This window comes from Eucalyptus grandis, chromosome 2, assembly GCF_016545825.1.
Source record: "Eucalyptus grandis isolate ANBG69807.140 chromosome 2, ASM1654582v1, whole genome shotgun sequence".
Taxonomy (NCBI): domain Eukaryota; kingdom Viridiplantae; phylum Streptophyta; class Magnoliopsida; order Myrtales; family Myrtaceae; genus Eucalyptus; species Eucalyptus grandis.
Genome location: NC_052613.1, coordinates 54,240,936 through 54,266,540, shown reverse-complemented (window position 1 = coordinate 54,266,540; position 25,605 = coordinate 54,240,936). Strand labels below are relative to the sequence as shown.

The following is a 25,605-nucleotide window of genomic DNA, read 5'->3' as shown; positions in this document are numbered from 1 at the left end:
ATAGATTTAAGATTTTTTTTTTTTTGGGTAATCATCTCTTTTTTCATTAATCACATGAGGAGTTTTCACTTCTTCAATGCATAAAATTCTCTCATAAATGTGTTCTTACATTCTTTTTAATATAAAATCCTCATTTTGTTAAGCGATCTTGATACCCACGTTAATGTAAACCCCATACTATATAAAAGAACTTATTCTTCATGAAATTAAATAGCAAGCTTGCTTCACACACAACAAATATATATATTCGAAGAGCATGAAATGTTGTCGTTTACATTCTCAATCAACGTTTGATCATGTCTTAATCGGAGCATAAATAACAATTTTCATTCCTAAAGGGAAACCATTTTGACTAACCAAAGTAGGAAAGACTGAATTGATAACATCCAGTAGATGATACTGTACCATACCAAGATCCTAGAAATAAATTTATGAATTCGATTGGCCCTTTAAAAACAGTCCTTTATTTTGCCAAGCGATACTACAAGAAAGACCCTCAAATTTTATTAGAATTCCCATGACCATTAGTTCGGAATTGGACCGCCAATTCTCGACTGCAACTGCTCTCGTATTGGCATTGATCATATATTTCCAACTCGAAACTTGCTCTCCCTACCTAACTCTACAATCAACACGAATCAGAGTCAATCTGACAGGAAAAAGCATTTTATGTATGTGTGCAGTCATTGTGATCTTTTGCGCTCCACATGATTTTTAAGGTTTTTCATTTTTAATGACGATGTATAGTTTCTGAAGAGAAAAAGAGAAGATTCCCACGAAAGGAGGCGACGATAACAGGTGAGAACGTTTGACTCCACGAATTTTCCTCGATCGATCACTCAGCCGAATTGACCAGAAGAAAGGCGTGGGAAAGGGAAAGTAGTCACGGAAAAATCAACCGCTCCAAAAAGGGAGGGGGGATTAGCCATGGTAGATTGGAACTCCGAGAAGCAGATGAGAAACGACGCGATTATAACCCCACACGAAAAGCACCAAAAGAAGCACCTGATCCTACATGTTCTTCCATGTTCGATCTGCAATAAGTTTCAAGGAAATGAATGCACACATGCTACCTAATCTATCTCGACAAGCATTTAGTTTACAGAACTGTGCAATTGCCAAAAGGCTAACTGAGTTAATAAAAGGATAAATGAAGGTTCCATTGTTCAAGAATCGAATCGCGCTCATTGCGACCAAAAAGATCCAAACTACACTAGCAAGTCACATCCTTTTTAGGAGCTCGGAACAAGGCGTGTCCTCGAGGGCCAAACCATGCGATGAATCGGCGGGGACAGTCTATGGTCAAAAAAGAGTCTCGTAGGAATGTTTTGAACGGCCCACCTACTCCACAGACGATGACACTAAAATTAAAATTTGAATTTCATCTTGGTAATCTCGACCAGGGCTCTCCTAATTGGGTAGACTTTTCCACCTATGGCAGACACGGCCCCCAATTTCATTAATCAAAGTCGGAGGGCCGATTTGGTCATTCTAGAAACCGGGGGGGACTACCCTTGCTCAACGAGCCGATTTTCATGTTGTCGGGTCAACTTTTTTTAGGTAATTTTTTCATTGGAAGACTCTAGAGCCTTTCGCAATTTTCAAACCTCGGCTTCGCACCTTCCCCTTCTCTCTCTCTCTTACCCCTCCTCCTCTTAAACAGGCCCTCTTCTTGATTTCCCCCCACAATTCCTTGCCTCTCACTCTCGCGATAAGCACGATGCTCTCCCCCTAATCAAAATCCCAAATCTCTCTTCTTCCCCCTCCTCCTAATTCCTTCAAGAACACGCAGACCACCCAAGAACAAAGCTCGGCGCTTTGCCCAAGAAGCTTGACAACCCGAGACTCTCTCTCTCTCTCTCTCTCTCTCTCTCTCAGTCCCTTCAAGAAAACGCACACCCAAGAACCGTGAAACCTTAAAAAGCTCAGAACTTCGCCCCGAAAAACAAGAACGCGCGCACCCGCGAGCCCAAGAACCGAGAGCTCGAAACTTGCCCAAGAAAATCCCATACGACCACAAGCGCATATGGGGACTCTGGTGGGTCACGTCGCGCCGGGGTTCGGCTTCTTCCTCATCGGGCTGTGGCACTTGCTCAACCAAATCAAGCTCCACGCCGCCCACCCCCGGTCCTACACGTCGCCGCCGTGGTTCGCGGCCTCGCGGCTCAGGTACGCGGAGCTTTTCGCCATCATGGCCGGCTGCTGCATGTCCGTGGCCATGGAGCTCTTCGTCGGCCCGAGCCGCCACCAGCCGCTCGACTCGGACTGGACCATCCCCTCCAACCACCTCCACAACTTCGAGCACTCCCTCATCTCCGCCTCCTTCTTCACCTACGCGGCTTTCGCGATAGTCCTCGACAAAACCCTGACCGGGCCCAAGACGGCCAAGACCAGGAACGGGCTGACCCAGCTGATCGGCGCCGTCGCCTTCGGCCAGCAGCTCCTCCTCTTCCGCCTCCACTCCACCGACCACATGGGCGTCGAGGGCCAGTACCACCTCCTCCTCCAAGCGGTCATCGTCGTCTCCATCGCCACCACCCTCCTCGGCATCGCCTTCCCCAGGAGCTTCCTCATCAGCTTCGTCCGGTCGGTGAGCATCCTCTTCCAAGGGGTCTGGCTCGTGATCATGGGCTTCATGCTGTGGACCCCCAGCCTCCTCCCCAAGCGGTGCTTCCTCAACCTGGAGGAGGGTCACGACGTGGTCCGGTGCCACTCCGACGAGGCGCTCCACAGGGCCAAATCGCTGGTCAACATCGGGTTCAGCTGGTTCTTGATCTTGATCACGGCGTTCTCGGTGGGCCTCTACCTGGCGCTCGTCAAGATTTACGGAGATACGGCGGAGTACCAGTCCCTCACGAAGACGGCAGGGCTTGACGAAGAGGAAGAAGAAGAGGAAGACGGCGGCGAGAGCGATGACGTCGAGTCGCAGAAGAAGATCAAATTCGGGGAGACCAAGAGCTTCATCCACGTGGGTAATTCGAAAAACTTCGCCGCCCTCGACATCGAAAGGTAGATATACGAGCATTGATAATAAGGAATAAAAAATGGCGAAAAGAGTTCGGAAAAAAAAGAGTTGGTGAAAATATTTGTGCAGATAGAGACGCGATAAAGGTCATTACTAGGTTTTCGGGTGTACAGGTTATGTTGGTGGGATCCATATTTTCCCAATTTTCTTCCTCCATCTTTTTTATGGTGATTTTTACAAAAATTGTGGAGTCATGTATTAAAAAAAGAGCTTTGCATATTTTGTGGGGTTGAAATTTATAAGTTGGAAAAAGAAAAAGTGAATGGTTTGTGGGGACATTTGTGGCTTAGCTGGCGTCTCGAATTGATAGCTCCAGCTTAGAGCGGGTGTGTATAGTGTATACATCGCGTCTCGTCGTTTGTATAGAGATACAGTTGATTAATATTTATTTTTCATTTGATGGTCATCTAATCTCATTATTCAACCCACTTGAAATCTCGGCTCGATTTTCATTCAGTTGTTTATGCACGACAAGGACGTGGCGAAAGCGACTGTGTTTTGTCTCCTGGGCTGGTAATCTCATCTTAGATCTTAGTCACACCCTTCAATCTAAATTTTCATGGATGAACGGTTCTCGAGTTTAAGCGGGTCATCAAGCCGGTCCCGACTTCATTCGCCGTCGCCTTTCGTCCCTTTTCCAGCCGGCGAGATGCGGTCGCGGAGGAGGTAGCGTCGCGAGATTCGGCCCCTGAGTTGTGAATGTGCCCGATGAGCGTTTGGTTTCTCTTTATCTACCGCTCGGTTCCGTGAACCGCCAGATCATAAAGCATTTTCAGCAGCCTTAGCGTCTTCTGCAAGAAAAGGTTGCCATCTCGGGCCACCTCGCGTCGGAGTCAAAACGACGACGACGACGAAATGAAAGAACGTTTTAATTAGTCAGACAGCAACGTGAAAGACCTCTCTCTCTCGGCCACGGAAGCGATCTTGATTGGCATTTGATTGGCATTAGACCATCAACTTGAAAATTAACTATAATTATACTATATTTTTTAGCGTACACACTAGTAATTAGTACAACAGTCCTTATCATCACCGGAAAATGACGTTTGCATTATGTCTCGATGAAATGAATGGTTGGTCTTTAATTTCTTTTCTATGGGAATGGTTACTGATAAAATATTTTTTGTTTTTTTTGGAGAAGCAAGGATGGATTATGGGGATGGGAGTTTGTTGAGAAAGTAACTGAGATAACTATTAAAAAAATTCATAAGTCGATTGTACTTGTGTCAATTCAATTCTAAAACTTTTCAATTATACTGATTAAGTCATAAATTTTTTGAGTACTTTTTCTCTTCTTCTTTTTTTTCAACTATACTAGTTCAAATCCAAGCAAGGGCTGTGACGCCTTCGCTTGGTCTAGGAAAGGGAGTCGTGACCTTAGCCAACCATAAGCGAGGGTCGCGACACCCTCACTAACCACAAGCTAGGGGCTCACAACCCTCATCAAAGCCCATGATTGAGGGAAAGAAAAAGAAAATAAAATAAAAATAATAAGGGTATATAAAATTTTAAAAAAAAATAACCAAGCGAATCACGTTGGCAAATCATCAAAAAATTTAAAGCTTAATATTGAATCGGTATAAATATAATAAGTTTAATCTTTTTTTGGGTACATTTGGTCGAGATAACTTGTGACTGACAACCTGTGCTTAAGAGTCTACAATCTCTCTCACAGCCTCACGATTAGGATAAGGAGCGCAATCAATTTTCCCATTTTATTTCCCGTGGCGTGAAATGAGGACTTCACGGGCATAATTTCTGGCCGAAGACTTTCATATTTCAGAGAAACATGGAAGACTTAATAATATAAAGTCTTCGCACCTGATTTAACTGCATCCGCCGCGCGCGCACGCACCTTTGGATGTTTTACGAGAAGTTGGTGAGTCCTTGTCTGCTCGAGACAGAAACTGAGTTGGGTTTACTTGGACCATCGTTGATCATGGATTTAGTTCATAAAATTAAATTCGTGACTACACGGTAATGATGTGAATATTTGTCTCATACGTTACTATGACCAGACATATTGCGATACTCGATCCCATCTCATTTTATCCTTATCAATTCATCTCTTTTCATCTCAATAACAGATAATATTAAATCGAGCAGGTCATGTTCGAGTTACATGGGTATTTCGAATTTAATCCGTCGTGATTATTCGTGAAATGATTATATTCTCTCTCGCTCCAGCTATACGTAGAATCTCCTGATATATGCTCTAGAAATGTTCAATTCCTCGTGACATAATTTAAGCAACCATAGGATAAGAAAAGGTGAGGTTATAATTAAATCTACCGAAATGCCCCGATCTACAACGCTCTGCGCCTACACCTAGTTAGGAGGGGGAGCACCACTATGCAATATCGAGAGGCTTCTAGCGAACGAATCAAAGAAATCTCCAATTCAATTCATGCTAAATACATGTAGGAATCGAAAATCTTGCTAGTGACAGCTCGAGAAAAACCTAACTTAAGATGGGACATTATTTCATAGCTGGAGACCACATCGTGGCTTGAGATTTAATGTAGAGCCAGGCTTCGAGAATAGGTTCTTTGTGTAATTTATTTACATATTTATGGCATGCTCTCTTTGGAAAGGCTGATGGCATAGGGACTCTATTGAGCTTGCGTATGAGAATCTTCTATTGGCTCTATTTTATTTTATCCTCTTGTTTCCCTTTGTCGGGTCTCATATTCCCAGTTCGTTTTCGATCACGTTAAAGAAGAGAAGCGAAGGCAGCTTCTTTCTGTTACTTTTCTCCCTAATCGCTGCTCAAGAATATTTGTTGCTGCTGCAAACGTGGTAGGTTGTGAATTAAATAGTACTGACATCGATACATAACATGTGATTTGACATGGTATCTGATACATTATTTAAAAAAATAAAATAAAGAATTCCGACACGTTCAGACACGTTATATTTTTATAATAAATGATCATTTCTATGATTATTTCAATTAAATTAATTTGATTCAAATCACAAATTAATGAATAATAAAAAAAGAATCTGTAATGAATTTACACTGAAAATCTCGAGTCACGAGAAGTGAGGGTTAGAAGAAAAGAGAATGCTGGGTTTTTCTTTTTCCCTCATTTATTATTTTATTATTTTTTATTTTTACATATATATATTTTGACAATTCATTTATTGAATTTTTTTTTTTTAAATTAACCTTGTACGTATTGAAACCGCCTGTCGAAATTCTGGATTTACATGTCGAGCGAGTTGATTACGTGTCCGATTTTCCATCACCTATTGACCACATGTCGAAATATCGAACACAATAAGAAGGCTTCCGAAGAGTGTCGATACTTCCTAAGTTATGATACTTCTAATGTTAAGGGCTAAAGTTGTCGGGATATCTTTAGAGGTCGTGGAATAGGATAGAAGACCGCCAATCGGATCCATCTCCCAAAAAAGTATCTCAAAGGAGGGCGAGAGTATGATTTTATGGAGTTTCACTCACGGCAGACTTGCGAAGTGCCCGAGAGGAAGAAGGCGCTCCTACCGTGTAGCTCTGGACTCTGAGATTTCGGTCAAAAAATCGAGCAAGGCCACCCCCTCTGGGGCCGCCGGCCGGGTATGAGCGAGTCGGGCTTGAGAGGTTATAAGAGCCAATTGTAAGGCTGGGTTTTGGCCCCCGATGGTTGGGCCGGTCCGGCTTAGATCGTGACGGTCAACTGGGGATGGGGACTTCCAAGAAAATGAAAGATGCCATGAGACGCTTGGGCTTTAAAATCCTATAATCCAATCTAACACCTATGACGGGCCCGTCCTTGTTCTGCGGTCTAGCTAAGCTGTCGACCCTTTTGTATCGTGATTTTTGATATGCCTAAGTTTTCAATTTTCATCCACAGTCATATGCCTAATTCTGTCTGATACGAGTTCAAGGTCAATCGTGTCCTCAACCGCGAGGGAGTTGACAGATTGGTATATTGGTATTCCCTGGAGTTTGCGAGTTTTACATTTGGCACTTTGGTTTTGCACTTAGAGAGCTGCTTGTATGATGAGATGAACAGCGACAGTTTAAACTAAGAGCAAGATCAGCTCTTTAGATCATAGCGATTCCGGCGTGCTGCTTACACGCCCGGCGCAAAACTCAATTTTCACATTCCATCAAAAAGCCAAGATTCTCGCATCAGTATGTCTTATCTAAGGTCAATTTGGGTGGGCTACCACTAATTTCTTTATTTATCTGCTAGTCCTTACAATGAACGGAACAAGAAATTAATCCTTCACGGAATCCAAGCGTCCAAGCGGATCGCGACGAAATGCTGCGCTGGAGAAGTGGAATTGGATAATGGTTCCGCTTTTGGCTTTTTTTTTTCTCCCCCTTTTACCTCCGACAAGATTTTATCGTCGCGAAAATGGATAATCGTCGTCCTTGTTGCGACGCGACGGTGCTGATCCGGAAGTCAAGAACGACGCGCGGAAATGCTTCTCTCCATCGCCGGAACCACTCCGGCTTCTTCCTGGCTCCACTCGACATCTTCGAGTCCCCACCACTTCGGCGCCCGCCATCCGCTCCTGCCCAAATCCCTCTTCCCCGCTTTCGAAGCCCGCTTCCTCGAGAGGCTGCTGCACCCGCCGCGGCGCGGCGCCGGAGCCGAGCGACCCGCGCTCGTCACGAGGGCCGTCAATGCCTCGCTGATGGAGGCGCCCCTTCTCTGGGCCGGGAGGCTCTGCGTCTTCTACGCCCTGCTCAAGGCGGGCTTGGCTGGATCTGAAGCCAACCCACTCGTCTCAGGTTCTTGTGACCGGGTTTAGAACTTCTTCTTTTTGCCTTCGTTGCGTTGCCTTTGGTGAGTCTTGGTGCTTTTCTGTGATGGGTCAGAGCTGGAGAGTGGTGAATCTGGTGATCTGGGTTTCTCCGAGTGGCTCGGGAGCTTGCAGAAGAAACCAGGTGCTCCTGAGTCCTTACCTCTTTTTGTTCTTTCTATGGCTGATTCTGTTGTGGTTTGATTTTCTTGAAGTTTAAGTATTTGACTGAAGAGTGGGTGCTCTTGGATTGCTTTGGAGTAACAAGATTACGTTCTTTCATGGAATTGACTCGTTCCGTGATTGTGCCGATCAAATGTTACCTAGAATCACAGAGTTATAGGATCGCGAGAGTTCTTTATGAGCACGAGTTTGCGTTTGTCTGATTTTGGTGTACGTGTGTCATGTAGAGGACACTGACTGCGGACTTGAACTTCCCATTGGCATTTTATAGGATGGATCGTAGTCTTTATTTATTCGATGCTTTGTGATCGCTAGATTGTTTCTCAAACTTTACTAGCCTGAGACAGGTGGGACCAAACATCTTGGACATAGAAGGTAATCTGTTTAAATAGCTTGATAAACGAGGGCGAGCAACTTGTCTAAATTAGAAACTTTGTGTTGAAGAAAAAAAATGAAAGAGAAATCTTTTTAATTGATTTTGCTGATCAGCGGTGCTCTGTGACTTTTGCATTACTGGTGAAGTAAGCTAACCCATGTGGCGATTCACTATCGACATTTAAAAAATGCTTATAGCAATCATAATACAGGGATGGAAATGTGGGGAGTATGGTTTGTTGTCAAGAAGATTGAGAGAACAGGGCCCAGCTTATATCAAACTAGAGATCATACACATTACTATGTAAAGATTTTAATTTCCAATGAACAGCATCTGTACTGAAACTGCACGCACCATATATCTTGACTAGAAGTGTAAGCATGATTCTCACTTGTCCCAGAAAATGAAAATAGTAGATCTCAATTTCACTTTAACTTGTCTGTCCGAGATGTAGGTATCTGGTATATCCTTTTACCTTGCAAGACATTATTTGTCTCCCATAATGCTGGTTTTCTGGAAAAATAAACCTGTTAAAGTTTGAGATGTCCAATCACTTTGTCAAGAGATGTTTTTGTGGTTGTATGATGTGTTTTGCAAACACGTGTCATAGGCACTCCGACAAAAAAAGAAAGAGAGTCCTCTAAGCGTGGTTAAATTTCTTTTGATGCTCGTGTTCATAAGTCTTCATTTGCATAGAGTTGAGTTTTGAGATATTTCGGACTAGTTATTAAGTCTAATTGGCTTGCCGAGAAACAATTGTTGCTTGTCTTATATTTGCTTGAACCAAAGATGATTGTCAAAATATGAGTATTTGCAGCAAGTTATCTATTTTTATGTAAAGTAAAAGGGCAGTAATGAAATTCCTATTCTCTTCCAGAGAAGGAAGCAGCTGACCGGCGAAAATTGGTGAGTAAATGGCATCCTACAACAAAGGGTACTCTCAGGCGAAACTACCGAGTACCTTCCAAGTCCGAAGGGCGGCGCCTTCTAAAAGCAGTTGCGTCCTTGCTCTCTGAGGATGATCACTTCACAGATGCCACTTCCCACAAGGTTTATGACTTTATTTGAAAGAAATTTACAGACTATTTTAGCATGCTCACCAGGGTTCATCACTGTATCTGCTTGAATTACTTGACCCAAATGTCTCTGTGAATTATGATCTTCTAGAGCACATGGTCATAGGCCTTATGACTAGATGATCTTGTGTGTTTATGTGTAGGGCTGTCAAATTAGAAGAGAGAGCGCGCATGGAGAAAGCGTATGTTGCAACAATGTGAGGGCTTTATTCGATGAACTCCCAACTCCACATTTAATCGTGGAAATCACGCCTTTCCCTGCTGGGCCTCTCACAGAGAAGGACTATGCCAAGGCCGAGAAACTAGAACGGGTGCTCAGATCTGGTCCTTCTGTTTGAGCCCTTTTACGGGTTGGGGGGCTATCCACCCTGTAAATAACAATTATAGTAGTATGGACGTTTGTGCTGTTATTCGAGTTCTGTCGTGTGAGCTCTCTTTTTCATCTGGTTTTCATTTCTTATATTTTGCTTATCAGCTGCAAATGGCGTTCATCGGTTTTGTTTATCTACCTGCCTAAATTCTTTATGGCACCTTAATCCAGAAAAAGATACTTGAAAAAGAGAAAAACCAAAGGTGCAGGATGTAGGCACATATGAAGCGATAAACTATGGAACGGTCTGACCTCAAGTTTTGTTTTGCTTGTCAACTATTCAAAGATACTCTTGACCAAACTCGCTGACCAGAGGGATACTGTCGATCTTCTTTACCAGTGCGCGACAAACGCTATGTCTTGAGGACACGAAAATTGCCCGATGTCTATGGTGTGTTACAACAATGACAAATCCACCAGAGAAGTTGGGAGAAATTCTTGCACACTTCAAGGATGTACTGTATCATCACATTAAGATGGGATATGCTCGAGTTTCCTTTCGATTTCATGAAGAATGAGGGTTGAAGTGATCAATCTGCTCCTAGACCCCAATCTTGTTCCCGATTCTCGCCAGTTTTCGCCCACCAGTTTTCACCTATCGCCATTCCGTGCATGTACACTAACATGGGACTAGTATCCGCACTAAGATGCTTTAAACGTATTTTGCAATTGTCTGTGCTGCTGGTATCCCGGTGGTCATGGCTATGGCTAAGCCCTAAAAAATCAGTTTGTGCAATGATGTACTCCGGGGACAAAAGGAAGTAATTTACGTATTGCAACTCGTGAAGGACATTATTTGCATCTGGAAAAACCCCGCTTTGGTACTGACTACTTTTGCTAGATTTGGGATGTTGCAGAGTTTTATGTGTCACTCATCGGAGTGGCTCAGACCCTGCTTTGCATTCTTTGCATTCCCAAGGACTTGATTTGCTCACCGCATAAAGAACACAGTATCTGTCAGGGCTTAATACTAGATAAGTTTGTGTTATAAAGCTGTATTATTATAGGAGATTTCTTGGAGTTCTATCAAATCCAAGGGAAGATTTCAGATGGGTCGTTTTCCTCCATAATTACACACTGCCAGGTGGCAAAAACCGTCCCCTTGCCATGCAACCCCAATTAATTCAACTCCTCCCTCCATTTATTTCGACTGCTCACCTCATCCTCTAAGCTTCTAACTTGCAGGAGCTACACCTGAGAAGAAGCGTGACAAAACGCCTTTAGCTTCCTCAATGGAATCAAGAAACATGGTTATTGTAGTCCCATTAAGCATGTTGATGCTGTTGCTAGGCTTGTCGAGTTCAGACTTGGCCCAGGACAGAGCAGAGTGTGCGGATCAACTGGTGGGTCTTGCCACGTGCCTTCCTTATGTTGGTGGCGAAGCAAGAGCTCCGACACTAGAGTGTTGCTCCGGGCTGAAACAGGTCCTCCAAAAGAGCTTGAAATGCCTTTGCATTCTTGTCAGGGACAGGAATGATCCCAGTCTTGGGCTCAAGATCAATACCACCCTTGCGCTCAGCCTTCCCACCTCTTGCCATTCACCTGTCAACATTTCTCAGTGCATTGGTAAGTTAGTTCTGAGAAAGTCTCTTGTGTTCATCACAAAATGAATAGGCAAAATATATGTGCTTTGTGGCGAGAAAGTATCTCTTGTTCATTGCAAAATGAATAGGCAAAATATCAGCACTTTGCAGTATGTACCATGAAGTATGCATTGGATGTTTAAGCAACTTCAGCAGAAATAAGCCAGAGGTGGCTTCTGAAAGATGTTGCATCAGTTTATCCTAACAGTCTCGGGAACAAACTCGGCATGCCCAGTTTTTGTAGTAAAATTTGTCCGATTTTTGCCTCTTTAGTCCGTTATTTCTAAACATGTGCAAAAATTCAGATCTTCTGCACCTTGCTCCGAACTCTACAGACGCTGAGGTGTTTGACAGATTTGAGAAAAGCCTTGAGAAGAGAAACAGCACGAAACTCCCCGATGGTAACAACCCTCACACTCATCTAGTTTTAAGCAGCAAGAACTAAATGAAGTTGTCCTCCATAGAAATTCTCCCCACGTCTTCCTGATGTTTTTTGTTGCAGCTGAGGGGAATTCAACTGACAGTACCGCAGGATCAAGTGGTCAAATAAAGAGCAATCGCAGTGAGAGGTCAAGAAAACCATGGTTGGCCACCCCAACCATTGTTTCCGTAGCTCTGCTTCAGATCTTCACTGGAGTTCATTTTCACTTCATGTCCATGTAAAAGAGTTAGTGGCTTGATATGATTTGGCATACCGCAGTGATGCAGGCCTATCGAACTTGCACTCTTTCTGATGTATCTCCTTAGTAAATGTCCAATCCAGAGTCCTCCAGTGACCGGCTAAGCTTCAAGCTCCGACCTAAGATGTAGTAAGGTACAATATGATTGTACTGATGGACAAGACGAAGTCAATGGCTTATAGTTGATTGTGTTGGCTCTCATTTTACAACTATCTCAGGAGAGCAAAATATATTGCCAATGGCTCAGATGAGTTGCTAGAATTTGCCTGGTAGGCTCTTCTTTGCCTTCTACATATGACCACCGTATCGTCAATAAAGTTGTTTGGCTGACCTGGTGTATTGGTATATAATTGGCCATTTAGCAATCTAATGTTGGCCATCCCGTGATTTGGCTAATCCACGCAGAATTCAATGGCGCTTCTGCAATAGACTACTGGCTAATTAATTTTGCAGATAATCAATTGAGCTGGCTTAATAGTCGATCTATTAATTTAGGTGTTGGGGAAAATTGCTCTCTTCGTGAGTTCAACCGAGTGTGCTCAAAGGCTGCTACAAGCTTCCAATCCAAATGGCCACATCTAGCCGAAACCAAAAGCAAAACTTGAAAGTTCAATTCCTTTTCCTAGCTCCTGCAGTTGCAGCTATTTCGAAGCTATATGCCACATATGGGCGCACATAGCAGCGGGGGCCCCCAGGGGGGCGGCGCCAGCTAGCTTTGCTTCTTTCATCGCAAAATTTACCACATACTTTCATCTATAAGATCCATTTCCTAGCTTCTCTGTCTTTTGGCTCAAACATTTTCAAGCTTTAGAATAGCAAAATAGAGTTGCTTACCCAATGAAGCAGGGCAAAGCAAACAAGCGGCCTCTGTGTTTCCAAAGCCTCAAATCTCGCGTCTGCCCTAATCCAACTTCCATTGCCGGATGGTCTTTAAGCGAGTTTCCCATATCTCGCAAAAGAAGGACCTAATTAGCAGATCAATTATACGAAAAAATGAAGGCAAATGAGGAACACTTCCCAGATGAACTTCAGAAGATTCCCACCCACCACACCCTCTATAAAATCTTGAGGTTATAGGTCAAGGCACGGCTTCATTATTTCCCGCTTTAATGAATGAACGCCTACATATAGGAAATCTCAGACATTGCTTGATGCTTCCTTTTGGTTCCTCCCACTTATCTTTTGGGCTCCCTGTTGCCGATAAAAAGAACTCGTCTCTTTCAGAAGTGAAGTGTTAGAAAAGCAACAAAGAAGCTGATTAAGTGACAGTCATATTCATTATTCAACAACCCCATTAATTAACTAGGCTTGCTCACCGATATTGATTGATAACCGTTCTTCTAGTTTCTAGCAAACATATGAGTTGGCCCGAAGAGAAACTCTTATCTAGAAATAGCTGCAATACCCAAAAATAGATCTCATGTATCAGCATTGTAGCTTGCTGTATAGGTGTTTATACTTCCCTTATCAAATAGTCCGCACGGGAATCCAACGTTATTGCATTGCCTTTGGATTTGATGGGTTCCGCATAGGTCCATATGATCCATATAGGTACATTGGACATATACAAAAGACAATCTTGTTCATCAGAAGACGCTAAGAGCAATCCCAACTAGCTAATGAGTACTGTGTTGGGTTTTGCAGTCACGCTTTGTCCCGCTAAAAATCACTGTATGGATAACCCATAGCTGTATAACCGTTCTTTTTCTCTGGCATTTCGACAAAAGATGAACGTTAAGATGGTCTGCAGTGTTCAGCCTACCTCAGTACTTACTCCATCTTTTCCATCAATTTGATTAAATAGATCCTCAACTCAATACCACTCTCTCATGTAGTTTAATACCCCCGTGGCCTTTCCTCTTTCACTCATCTTGAACCAAACCGACACCAGCGGCATTAGCAGTTGCTCGTCAGCTGCGTGAATTGAGGAACGACAGGCTCTGTCGATTAATCACTCAAGACAGACTTCAGATGATAACACCATCTAAAAGCATGATTAGGATGCCCAGTTGCTAAATCAACAGCAACGTGTCCGAACTACGGACATCACAGCACGAGTTAAACTCGAATGGCTTGATGTTTCGACATAGGACAAGCCAAGAGAATACTCCAGACGAGTGGTTGAGGGCAAATTGCACACGAGAGTTAATGCACATTCATGTGGCAGCTCAACGCAAGCTAGGGAAAACCATGGATTAGGACAGCTTCGATTTCTTCGTTTTGCCACAATGATGAATGACCACTAACCAGAAACATCAGTACGCGTATACGACGCAGAGTGATCGCGACAATGTCCATGGAAGGAGGACAATGAGGATGGTCCCTCAAGCCATTGTATCACAATAATGCTCATGAATGTGCACCGGAGGAGTTGGAAGTCAGAATGACAGGGGCTAGGCCTTAGCTCTTCGCAAGAGGAAACGCATGCATGGTACTCAATTTGCGTAACGAGGATTCACGAGAGCCACACGATCACAAGTCGCAACGACTCAGAAACTAATAAATGAAGCCACCCTTCCCAACAGTACTCTTCCCTGTTGCTATGTTCAAGCACATAATATGTACCTACTCTGGATTTGGACCACCTGTTTAACAGAGCCGCATTTACAGCGTGCGTGAATCTTTTTGAGCCGTTTGTTTCGTGAGATGTTAGCAATCGAAAAATGTTTTTTTTTTTTCTTTTCTAATTGCGAATTATTTTTATAGTTTTGGATAATGAGACGATGAAAAAATAATTTTTTACAATCAAATGCTTGCTGTGCCTAAACATTTTTTGAGCAATATAAATGTTTAAATAAAATAAAATTGATTATCGGATGGCGATTGCTGGATGAGAAACCTACAAGTATTGAAGGAGCCATAAAAACTTTATGGTAGGCTACATGGATTTAAAGAATGGAAGTTATTGAAGACTTCTGTTACTTTATTGTGCGTTTTAATTGTGTTTATGATTACATGTATGAGGCTGTTTTGTTTTAGTCATTAAATTCCCATCATTGACATTTGTGGGTTGTTAAGTAATCATTGGCGTTTGTAAACTTCAATTCCTATATAGAGGGATGAAATCGTGAGTTGTAAATCAAGCCACAAGCCATAATCCACGAAGACACAAATAAGAGAAAGCATTCTCAATAAAAATTTCTCCCTCAAATTTCCAGTGTTCTTATTCCATTCTTTTGGTTCCAACATTTGGTATCGGAGCTAGAAATGGCATTTACTAGTTCTGTTCAAATGCAACTTCCAAAGTTGAACAGAAAGAATTTCAACAATTGGTATGTCCAAATGAAGGTTCTTTTCAAATCGCAAGATTTGTGGAATCTTGTGGAGAATGGCTATATTGAAGTGGCTAATGTTGAAGCATTCGATGCTTTAAGAAGGGAGTAGAAAGATATTTTGGTGGAATCCAAGAAGAAAGATCAAAAAGCAGTGTTTGCGATCTTTCAATCCGTAGAGGAAGTTATATTTGAAAAAATATCAAGGGCAGAGACCGCGAAAGTAGCGTGGGATATTTTGCAACAATCCTATAAAAGCAATGATCATGTCAAACGGATGCGGCTTCAAACACTTCGAGGTGATTTTGAGTCTTTATACATGAATGACTCTGAATCAATCTTGGTGTGCTTTGATCGTGTGCAAACCATTGTTAACCAACTGAGGGTTAATGGTGAAGAACTCCAAGATGTTCGAATCGTAGAAAAGATCTTGAGGTCTTTGACTGAAAGATTTGACTATGTAGTCGCGGCGATCGAAGAAGCGCAAGATGTGTCGACCATGACGTTGGAGCAATTGATGTGTTCATTATGCTCGCATGAGCAAAGAATGAATCAAAAGTCCATCGGTTCGAATTCCGAGCAAACAATGCAAAGTCGGGTCGCTCAATCAAGTCGAGGAGGCCATCAAGCTGGCCAAGGTCATGGAGGTGGTCGAGGACACGGACATGGAAATTTCAATTCCATTGGAAAATATAAAACACGTGACAAATCAAAGGTCAAGTGTTTTAGGTGTAACAAATTCGAATGTCAAGCAAAAGTGGCATATGAGCAGGTAGAACGGGCACAAACCATTAATGTTGAGGAAAATGTGGTGCTAGCATGCAAGAAGGATGACTCAAGCATCGTGGACACCAACCTTTGGTACCTTGATACTGGGTGCAGTAAATATATGACTGGCCAAAAGGAGTTATTCTCACACTTGGATGAGATGGTTCGCAATGAAGTTAATTTTGGGAACAAATCCAAAGTTCTTGTACGGGCAAAGGTGATGTTAATATCAACTCAAAAGATGGTACTAATGTTACTGTTGCATATGTTTATTTTGTGTCAGGACTTTTTTGAAACTTAATAAGTGTTGGGCAACTTTCCGAAAGAGGCCATAAAGTCCACGTTGAAAATGGAGTTTGCACTATTATGGGTGTAAACAATAAATTGATCATGACAGTGCGGATGACAAAGAACCGGATGTTCCCTCTTACTCTTCAGACAAAGAATCTTTTGAACTTTCAAGCGATGATGAAAGATAGCAACTGGTTGTGACATCTTCGATTTGGTCATTCAAATTTTTGTTGACTAAAATTACTGGTCCAAAAAAAGATGGTGACCGGCATGCCTTTGATTGACATTCCAGATCGCCCATGCGAAGAATGTCTTGTTGGAAAACAACATCGAGAATCCTTTCTAGTTGGAAAAGCCAGAAGAGCAAAACAACCTTTGGAGTTGGTACATATAGACATATGTGGTCTTGTTGAGGTGGAATCATTCACACAAAAAAGGTATACATGAATTTTTGTGGATGATCCTACCAGAAAAACATGGGTATATTTTCTTAGAGAAAAATCTGAAGCTTTTTCGAAGTTTAAAGAATTTAAAGTCTATGTTGAAAAGTATAGTAGCTTTATTTTAAAGACGTTGAGATCAGATAGATTGGAAGAATTCACTTCGAATGAATTTGATAAATACTGTAAAATTCATGGAGTGAAACGTCAATTGACTGCCAACTATACTCCCAACAAAATGGAGAGGAGGACACCTGGAGTGCCATAACTTGGTACGGCGGGACACTTAAGTGTCATAACTTTAAAATGGTACACTTAAGTGCCATCATCGGAGTAAAATGGGACACTTAAGTGCCATTCGGCGAAAATCCGGCCAAATGGCTGACGTGGCGACTTTCCGGCGAGCTCGGTCCAAAACGGCGTCGTTTTGCACGCCGAGGTGGCGGAGAAAATGCAAAAACGACGCCGTTTCGCGTCTACGTGTAAATAATAATATATAAATTAATTAAATTAGATTTAAAATATTCAAAAAATTTAAAAAATAAGAAAAATTTTAAAAATTTAAAAAATTAAGAAAAATTTTAAAAATTAAGAAAATTTTAAAAATTTTAAAAATTAAGAAAATTTTAAAAAATTTAAAAATAAGAAAATTTTTTAAAAATTAAGACAAATTAAAAAAATTTAAAATTATAAAAAATTATCAAAAAGGGGGTGGGAGGTCGAACGGGCGGCTCCTTGCCGCCGCCGCCACCTCCACCGCCGCCGCCTACCCCCCTTTTTTTTTTTTTTTAATTTTTAAATTTTTTAAAATTTTCTTTTTTTTTTAAAAAATTTTTAAAATTTTCTTATTTTTTTTAAAATTTTTAAAATTTTCTTATTTTTAAATTTTTTTAATTTTCAAAATTAAAATTTTTAAAATTTTTTTTAAAATTAAAATTTTTAAAATTTTCTTTTCTTTTAAATTTTTTACATTTTTTAAAATTAAATTTTTAAAATTTTCTTATTTTTTAAAATTTTTTTAATTTTTTAAAATTAAAATTTTTAAAATTTTCTTATTTTTTAAATTTTTTTAATTTTTAAAATTAAAATTTTTAAAATTTTCTTTTTTTTTTTAATTTTTAATTTTTTAAAATTAAAATTTTCTTATTTTTAAATTGTTTTTAAAAATTTTTAAAATTAAAATTTTTAAAATTTTCTTTTTTTATTAAATTTTTAAATTTTTTTAAAATTAATATTTTTAAAATTTTCTTATTTTTTTAAAATTTTTTTAATTTTTTAAAATTAATATTTTTAAAATTTTCTTATTTTTTTAAATTTTTTTAATTTTTAAAATTAAAATTTTTAAATTTTTTTAAATATTTTTTAAATTTTTATGCTGATTTGGAGCTCCCATGAGCCACGTAGGCAAAAAATAATAATAAAATATCCACGTAGTGATTCCTAAGAAGGGTCGCCGGAGGTGGCACTTAAGTGTCCCACTCGAAAAAAAAAAAAAGACTTAAGTGTCATAGTTTTGAAGTTATGGCACTTAAGTATCGGCGTGCCAAGTTATGGAACTTGTGGTGGACTTCTGCCGAACAAAATGGTATACCGGAAAGAAAGAATAGGACAATATTTGAAATGGCAAGAAGTATGCTAAAGGCTAAAAATTTGCCCAAGAAGTTTTGGGCAGAAGCCGTTGCGTGTACTGTATTTCTGCTAAACAAGTGTCCAACAAAGAGTGTTCTTGGAAGAACACCAAAAGAAGCTTGGAACAGCAACAAGCTAGATGTTTCATTCCTACGAGTATTTGGGTGTGAAGCATATCCCCATATACCAAACAAACGGAGGAAAAAATTGGATGACAAAAGCCAAAAGTGCATCTTCATTGGCTACAGTGACATGACTAGGGGTTATAAGCTATATTATCAAGTCACTGAGAAAATTATCATTAGCAGGGATGTCCAATTTCTTGAAGATGAAGCCTGGGATTGGAACCAGAAGATTGACTAGAAAAGCATCACCATTGAAGATGAATCATTGGCGAGAGAGAAAAAAAAAACCTTCAACTGAAGATCCATCATTTTTGCCTAGTAGTTCAATTTCTTCACCAAGAGCAGTTTCAGAACCACCGATACGTCATTCACAGCAATTGCGGGAGATGCCATCAAGATTTGAGGATTATGTAATCACAAGAGATGATGATAGTGATAATGAAGGAATCACTGATGAAACTATGATAAATTTTTCTTTATTTGCATAATATGACCCCATATCCTATGATGATGCAGCAATAGATGAGAAGTGGATCCAAGCAATGGATGAAGAAATCCACTCCATTGAAAAGAATGACACATGAGAGCTAACTTCTCTACGACCCAATAAGAAGCCCATTGGTATCAAGTGGGTGTACAAGACGAAGTATAAGCCAGACAGTCAGGTGGACCGATATAAAACTAGGTAGTCATAAAAGGCTACAAGCAAAAGCCAGGTATTGATTATTTTGAAGTATTTGCACTAGTGGCTCGAATGGATTCCATTTGGATGATTTTAGCACTCGCAACTCAAAATTGTTGGAAGATCCACCAAATGGATGTGAAATCAACGTTTCTTAATGGTGTTCTTGAAGAGGAAGTCTACGTGGAGCAACCACGGGATTATGAGAAGAAAGGGCATGAAAATCAAGTTTATAAACTAAAGAAAGTATTGTATGGGCTAAAACAAACACCTCGAGCATGGTACATGAGAATTGACACATACCTATTAGAGCATGGTTTTTGAAAATGCCCATATGAGCATACACTATATGTCAAGTCAAACACTAATGGTGACATAATAGTTGCGTGATATTTACAAGGAGTTGTGAAGAGATGTTTGCTAAATTCAGGGAGGCTATGACTAGTCGTTTCGAGATGACAGATTTAGGATTAATGTCCTATTTTTTAGGCCTTGAAGTGAAGTAGACAAATGATGGCATAGTTATTTCACAGCAGAAATATGCTAATGATATTCTAAAGCGATTCAAGATGGAATCGCTCGAACCAATACAGACTCCCATAGCATAACGGTTGCAATTGAATAAAGAAGGAACCGATGAAGCAATGAACCCCACTTATTTCAAAAGCATTGTTGGCAGTTGAAGATACTTAGCTTTTACAAGGCCAAATATTACTTATGGTGTGGGAATTATCAGTCAATTTGTGGAGAAACCATACCGATCACATTTGCAAGCAGCAAAAAGAATTATACGGTATGTCAGTGGAACTCGATCATGGGATTTTATATTCTCATATTGACAATTTCAGTTTGGTGGGATACACAGACAGTGATTGGGTAGGTGATACCGAGACTCAGAAGAGTACTTCTGGATATATATTTTTTTCTCGGATCAGGAGTAATTTATTGGTCCTCGAAAATAACAAGTTGTTGCACTCTCGACCGCTAAAGCAGGATACGAAGCATAAACAAGCAAGTCCTACGAAAATAATGTGTGATAACGAAGCTATGGCTTTGGCCAAGAATCATGTTTTTCATGGCAAGAGCAAACACATCGATATCAAGTTTCACTATATTCACTAGTAAGTCAAAGATGGCGAAATTGAGCTTAACTTCTGCAAATCAGAAGATCAGATTGCAGATATTTTGGCTAAACCATTGAAGGCAGATTTATTTGAAAAATTGAAGATGATGCTTGGAGTTGTTGAATTCCAAAATCAATTTTAAGGGAGGCTATTTAAATAAAATAAAATTGATTATCGAATGACGATTGCTGGATGAGAAACCTGCACGCATTGAATGAGCCATAAAAATTTTATGGTAGGCTACATGGATTTGAAGAATGGAAGTTATTGAAGACTTATGTTACTTTATTGTGCGTTTTGATTGTGTTTATAATTACAAGTATGAGGCTGTTTTATTTTAGTTATTAAATTCCCATCATTGACATTTGTGGGTTGTTATGTAATCATTGGCGTTTGTAAACTTCAATTCCTATATAAAGGGATGAAGTCGTGAGTTGTAAATCAAGCCACAAGCCATAGTCCACGAAGACACAAATAAGAGAAAGCATTCTCAATAAAAATTTCTCCCTCAAATTTCTAGTGTTCTTATTCCAAGTTTCCAAAGTTTATTGTCATTCTTTTGGTTCCAACAATAAATGATCTTATTTTATAAAGTTGTTTATTTTATGAAAGGAGAACGAAGCCGCGTTGTTTGAATATCATGATTGGTAAAAGCATTGTTGCAGTTGGCCGAGTGATGTAGAGCTTGCTCCCAAGTGATTTAAGGCCCTCTGATCATGCATTCGAAACCTCTAGTCGCTCATTAGTTTGGGGGAAAATCGTCCAAAAAGTCTTTAAATAATTGTACAATCCAAGACCTCGCTGTTGAGAGCGAACGCAACCATTACCTGGCCAATGGCGAATGAGGCCTCCTTCGCCCGCTCACCATCGCCCAAATATGGGCGAAGCCGCCCGCCCACGGCCCCTAAGCCTCACTCTCATCCAGATCGAGGTGAGGCCAAGTTTGAGCCACGAACCTCAGCGAAGGCTCACTGACCACTATGGGAAAAATGAGCAAAGAAGGAAGAAAATAAAAATAAAAGGATACAAAAAATTAATAAAAATCTAAAATATATATATATATATATAATTAAAAATTGTTCATGTTAGCGTCAACTAGACGAATGATGCGGCCAATATCCACAGCAACATCAATTGACCAAAATTGGCTGGATAAACTAAATTAGTACAATTACAAAAAGTTTAGGATTGAATTGGTATATATATGTTTGAATTAGAATAAATTCAAGACTTTTTGGTAATTTTCTCATTTTTGACGATTGGTCAATGTAATCATTCTAGTTAACTTTGAGTGAATATCCCTGATATTGTGATTTAGTCAACTGATCATTTTACATAATTTGCTGTGGACAATTTTCACATTTTTTTTTAATCTCTTTTTTTCTTCTTCTTTTTTCATTTTCTTTTCTTTTCCAGATGCTTGTGGCTGGTCACTAGCCTGCACTAGCCACAAGCAATGGCTAGCTAGGCATGGTCTCGCCTGGGTTCACCTCGCTAGATCTCCATGAGGTAGGTTCCACGATCCCAAGGTGTAGGATGACTATGACTCTTCTTCCACTAGCACCGTGGTGGGGAACGGTTTTATGGTCGCTCCAAAGATGAGGAGAAGTTTTGGTCCAAACTAAACATTTTGTCGCAATGAGGAACTAATATAGTAATGTCCAAAAAAAGGGTCGCTGATAATGGTTGCTCTTTCCTATCCTTTTACTAGAAAAGGAAAATGATTGGGAAATTTGAAACAAAATCGGATCATGATTTGGTAAAGAAGGCCCCTCAACTCCCTCTCTTGATATCAAGATGCTTTCTTTATTTTTATAATTGCAAGCGCATTGGACATCGTGTGGACTCATGCACATAGTTTCGATTGAAAGTTATTATCACGGGGACCATCGGTCCAATGAAAGATTACTACTTCAGGCTCCTTTTTTCTATGTCCTAATAAATCATCACTTTCATCGATCAGTACTCTAGACATCTTATGATAAAGTTTGTTGTTTTCGAAGCAATGTCTTTCTCATGTTATATACGATCAATGCATAAGATGGACGAGTGTCTAGGCCCATTCGGTAACAAGGCCATTCGTTCTTTAAATATCATCTTTTGATGGACAAGCATGCTGGATTTTGGGATGATGACGACCACAATTTTGCAAGCATCTTCCTCGGTCGAGTGGGGAACAGGCGGTAGGTGGAAGTTGGAGCTCCATTCGATAAGTCAGAGACCCCTCATCTCCTTCTCTCCTTTAGTGGGATTGTTGGGACGGCGCAGTGGCCAGTACGGCTGCAATTAAAGTGCAGAGTCCTTTTACATCAAACGAATGAATTCGAACTGGGAAGAAAAATCAACGGCAAATGCATCAGAAGAAAAGTGGGACAACGGACGGCTTTCTTTTCTTCACATGCGAGGGTAGGCATTTCGTTAAAGGTTTCCCACGGGTTAAAAAATGTGCAGTGCTGCTGCTAAAAAGTTCGGATGCTTGCTTCTGTCCGAATGGGAATCCGTCTCGTGCGTTCTCATTTGGGAAAAGAGGACAGGCGGAATCTTCAATCGATCCGTTGGAAAAGCAATTTTAAATTTTTCCATCGAGACGTTAGAAATCGATCAATCTCCACATGAGCAACGTAAAGGACACACGAAATAATTTGCCGTAATCTCGTGTGCTAAATTACTCTTTTTTAATATAGTGTGTCCAGATAAAGATCTAATCTTCTCTTTTTGTTATTGAACTAATAAGGTGGGACCAGGCCAGCTAGAATGGTAATCACGGACTGGAGAGACTCTTGGGATCACGGGCGGGCTTCTTGATCTGGAGAAGAGAAAAACAAACATTCTAATGGGAATCGTCACGTTCACGGGTTGGCGTTGAGTTTATATAACTCGGATTAATTGAGCGTCTTATATCCATTTTATTATAGTTCCACCCTATCCACAGTTGGAATTAACTGACCCCCCCGAAAGGACCAGACACAAGCAGAGGACGAAAATTTTACTAATTTTGTCTCCCATTAAACACGTAAAACCAAATAAAAAAGCAATGTTCCTAGACAAGGGAAGCACGGATTAGCCACCGAAGATTATCGGGTACACTCGATTCGAGTGAGATTCGCATTATTCTCAATCTCTATTCTCCAACCGATATTCCGGCTGTCGGGTTACAAATATGGAACCTACCCATGTTGGATTTCAGTTAGGTTTTGTACGCAAACAACATGCGCAACTTAGAACTCGCGAATCAAATGCATGATCAGAGGAGAACTCGATCCTTTTTGGCGCGACCCAGCATACCTAAGACCTAGACAACCGTAATGTGTCGACATTGGTTTATCACCTTCGGCCATACATCAGGTGACGAGGAAAAGACAAGCTTTTTTTCTTCAACGTTAGACCAGGGGGACGTGGCCGAACTGTGTCGGGGGCACGGATGGTACCCCGAGCCTCGCATGTGAGTCTCTTTGCCTTCGTTCACTGGCGTCACTTCATTCGCTTATCCAAAAGCACACCACAATCATTTCAATCATCCCCGTCCCTTCTACCTACACTAATCCACTCAGGCTATATTATAAAAAAAAATAACAGAGACACCGAAATTCGTTCACGAGCTCCCCCCCACTTGCGTAGATTAAAAGAGGACAACCTGAGCCGTCGAGCTTCTTCACCTCGCACTAATCCCTTTCCCCTTTCTCTCTCTCTCGATCTCGAGCTTAGGAGAGTGGGCACGGGCGAACGTACATGATGGTGTCGAGGAAGTGCGAGAGCCCCGCGTCGAGGCTGCGCTGCCTGCTCGCGGTGGCGGTGACGGCGGCGGCGGTGATGGGGTCGGGGCGGTCGGACATGGACCAGGACCGGGCGGAGTGCGCGGACCAGCTGGTGGGGCTGGCGAGCTGCCTGCCGTACGTGGGCGGGGACGCCAAGTCCCCCACCATCGACTGCTGCACGGGGCTGAAGGGGGTGCTGCAGAAGAGCAAGAAGTGCCTGTGCATCCTCATCAAGGACCGCGACGACCCCAACCTCGGCCTCAAGATCAACGCCACCCTCGCCCTCGGCCTCCCCACCGCCTGCCACGCCCCCGCCAACATCTCGGCCTGCGTCGGTACGTGCCCCCGCCTCCCCCTTCTTTCGAGCGTTACTAACTTGACGCTCCTCATCGATACTGATCCGCCTCGAGTATAATGATGCAGATCTCCTGCACTTGCCGGCCAACTCGACCGATGCCAAGCTGTTCAGGGGGGCCGCGAACAGCACCACCGTCAGCAGCGCCACGGCCACCCCGGCCGCTAGCGGTAACTTTTCATCATTAACGCATGATTCGTTTTTTTCACATAGCAAATGAACCCAGTGATCGATTTTCTTTGCTGGGCTCACTAATCGTCATGTTTCAGCGAATTCCACGAGCACTGGTGGTGGATCGGCTGAAGCGAAGAGCCACGGCGGGGATCGGACGACGAAGAGGTGGTGGGCACTAGAGATCGTGTGCGGAGTCCTGATGATGGCGTTGCTAACACCGAATCGAATGTGGGGTGCTTGATTTGGTTCGCGCGATCGCGCTTTCTTTCTTTTTCTTTCTTTCTTCTTGTTCGATACGGACGATGTTGTCTTTGATTAGGTGGTCGATCCAAACCTTTCCATTTTCGCTGGCTTAACGATGTCGATCATTTGGATTTCGGATTGAATAAAGAAGGACGATGCACATAATTTGAGTGAGACCGGTCAGGCAGATGTGGAATGTATGCGCGCGAGTATCGTCGGGTCCATTCGATTGATCCACTAATTTGCAAAATCTAAAATTATTTGTTTGCTTTACCCGGGTCCGATTTGCAAATTTATGACGCGACATTACTTTGGGTTTTGTTATCGGGGGATCTCGAACTTAGCCCCAAAAAAATCTCAATTCTCAAAACGACACCGGTTTCATGGATCAAAGTAGCCACTTTCCTTTACCTGGTTCTTGAAAAAAAAATAAAAAAAATTGTTAATGGGCGTTTTGGTAGCTGGGGGCACTTGCTATTCGTTGGGCGTGTTTAATGGGTATTATTTTATTTTTCAGAATTATAAATTCACGTGACACGAGAAGAATATTCCAATAAAAGGTACAGTATATTATTAAATATCTGTCCAAAAAATGCTTTCGAGGCGACCTTTGAGAAATGACGAGTTGGGCTCTTGGAATCCTTCGATTACTTTGCGCTTTACAAGCTCTTGCTGATGGCGTGCGATCGAAGTGGCGAA

The 25,605-nt window shown here is 41.4% G+C and overlaps 4 protein-coding genes and 1 long non-coding RNA gene across 6 annotated transcripts; 4 read left to right on the top strand and 1 right to left on the bottom strand.

Annotated features, from left to right (window-relative positions):
• The first annotated feature begins 1,683 nt into the window (after nucleotides 1-1,683).
• Nucleotides 1,684-25,082, top strand: LOC104433790 (non-specific lipid transfer protein GPI-anchored 6). 2 transcript variants are annotated; one of them, XM_039306155.1, is made up of 4 exons: nucleotides 1,684-1,876; nucleotides 24,073-24,469; nucleotides 24,558-24,659; nucleotides 24,759-25,082. In XM_039306155.1, exons 2-4 carry the CDS (start codon nucleotides 24,109-24,111, stop codon nucleotides 24,902-24,904), a joined length of 609 nt encoding a protein of 202 aa, XP_039162089.1. In that variant the 5' UTR covers nucleotides 1,684-1,876; nucleotides 24,073-24,108; the 3' UTR covers nucleotides 24,905-25,082. The 2 variants fall into 2 exon arrangements, with proteins under 2 accessions (XP_039162089.1, XP_010044958.2); XM_010046656.3 differs by lacking the exon at nucleotides 1,684-1,876 and having other exon boundaries at nucleotides 23,980-24,469.
• LOC104433793 (transmembrane protein 45A) lies at nucleotides 1,876-3,431 on the top strand. The gene has a single exon (XM_010046660.3). The coding sequence runs from the start codon at nucleotides 2,027-2,029 to the stop codon at nucleotides 3,011-3,013; it is 987 nt and encodes a 328-aa protein (XP_010044962.1). The 5' UTR covers nucleotides 1,876-2,026; the 3' UTR covers nucleotides 3,014-3,431.
• On the top strand, nucleotides 7,253-9,919 carry LOC104433792. The gene is made up of 4 exons (XM_010046659.3): nucleotides 7,253-7,769; nucleotides 7,857-7,925; nucleotides 9,217-9,389; nucleotides 9,559-9,919. The coding sequence occupies exons 1-4, from the start codon at nucleotides 7,457-7,459 to the stop codon at nucleotides 9,751-9,753; spliced, it is 750 nt and encodes a 249-aa protein (XP_010044961.1). The 5' UTR covers nucleotides 7,253-7,456; the 3' UTR covers nucleotides 9,754-9,919.
• LOC104433791 (non-specific lipid transfer protein GPI-anchored 6) lies at nucleotides 10,993-12,260 on the top strand. The gene is made up of 3 exons (XM_010046658.3): nucleotides 10,993-11,351; nucleotides 11,674-11,769; nucleotides 11,871-12,260. The coding sequence occupies exons 1-3, from the start codon at nucleotides 11,018-11,020 to the stop codon at nucleotides 12,029-12,031; spliced, it is 591 nt and encodes a 196-aa protein (XP_010044960.1). The 5' UTR covers nucleotides 10,993-11,017; the 3' UTR covers nucleotides 12,032-12,260.
• Nucleotides 11,191-13,081, bottom strand: LOC120290282. Its single transcript, XR_005548156.1, has 3 exons — nucleotides 12,883-13,081; nucleotides 11,487-12,167; nucleotides 11,191-11,327 (listed from the first exon to the last, which is right to left on the bottom strand). It is a non-coding gene; the product is annotated as an uncharacterized LOC120290282 (long non-coding RNA).
• Nucleotides 25,083-25,605: the final 523 nt, after the last annotated feature.

What these genes read in the sequence shown, in the direction of transcription:
- LOC104433793 (XM_010046660.3), top strand. Translation starts at nt 2,027, where the DNA reads ATGGGGACTCTGGTGGGTCACGTCGCGCCGGGGTTCGGCTTCTTCCTC.
- LOC104433792 (XM_010046659.3), top strand. Translation starts at nt 7,457, where the DNA reads ATGCTTCTCTCCATCGCCGGAACCACTCCGGCTTCTTCCTGGCTCCAC. An exon ending in AGCCAACCCACTCGTCTCAG is followed by an intron (nt 7,770 to 7,856) that starts GTTCTTGTGACC and finishes GTGATGGGTCAG; the next exon opens with AGCTGGAGAGTGGTGAATCT. An exon ending in GAGCTTGCAGAAGAAACCAG is followed by an intron (nt 7,926 to 9,216) that starts GTGCTCCTGAGT and finishes ATTCTCTTCCAG; the next exon opens with AGAAGGAAGCAGCTGACCGG.
- LOC104433791 (XM_010046658.3), top strand. Translation starts at nt 11,018, where the DNA reads ATGGAATCAAGAAACATGGTTATTGTAGTCCCATTAAGCATGTTGATG. An exon ending in CAACATTTCTCAGTGCATTG is followed by an intron (nt 11,352 to 11,673) that starts GTAAGTTAGTTC and finishes GCAAAAATTCAG; the next exon opens with ATCTTCTGCACCTTGCTCCG. An exon ending in CAGCACGAAACTCCCCGATG is followed by an intron (nt 11,770 to 11,870) that starts GTAACAACCCTC and finishes TTTTTGTTGCAG; the next exon opens with CTGAGGGGAATTCAACTGAC.
- LOC104433790 (XM_039306155.1), top strand. Translation starts at nt 24,109, where the DNA reads ATGATGGTGTCGAGGAAGTGCGAGAGCCCCGCGTCGAGGCTGCGCTGC. An exon ending in CAACATCTCGGCCTGCGTCG is followed by an intron (nt 24,470 to 24,557) that starts GTACGTGCCCCC and finishes ATAATGATGCAG; the next exon opens with ATCTCCTGCACTTGCCGGCC. An exon ending in GGCCACCCCGGCCGCTAGCG is followed by an intron (nt 24,660 to 24,758) that starts GTAACTTTTCAT and finishes GTCATGTTTCAG; the next exon opens with CGAATTCCACGAGCACTGGT.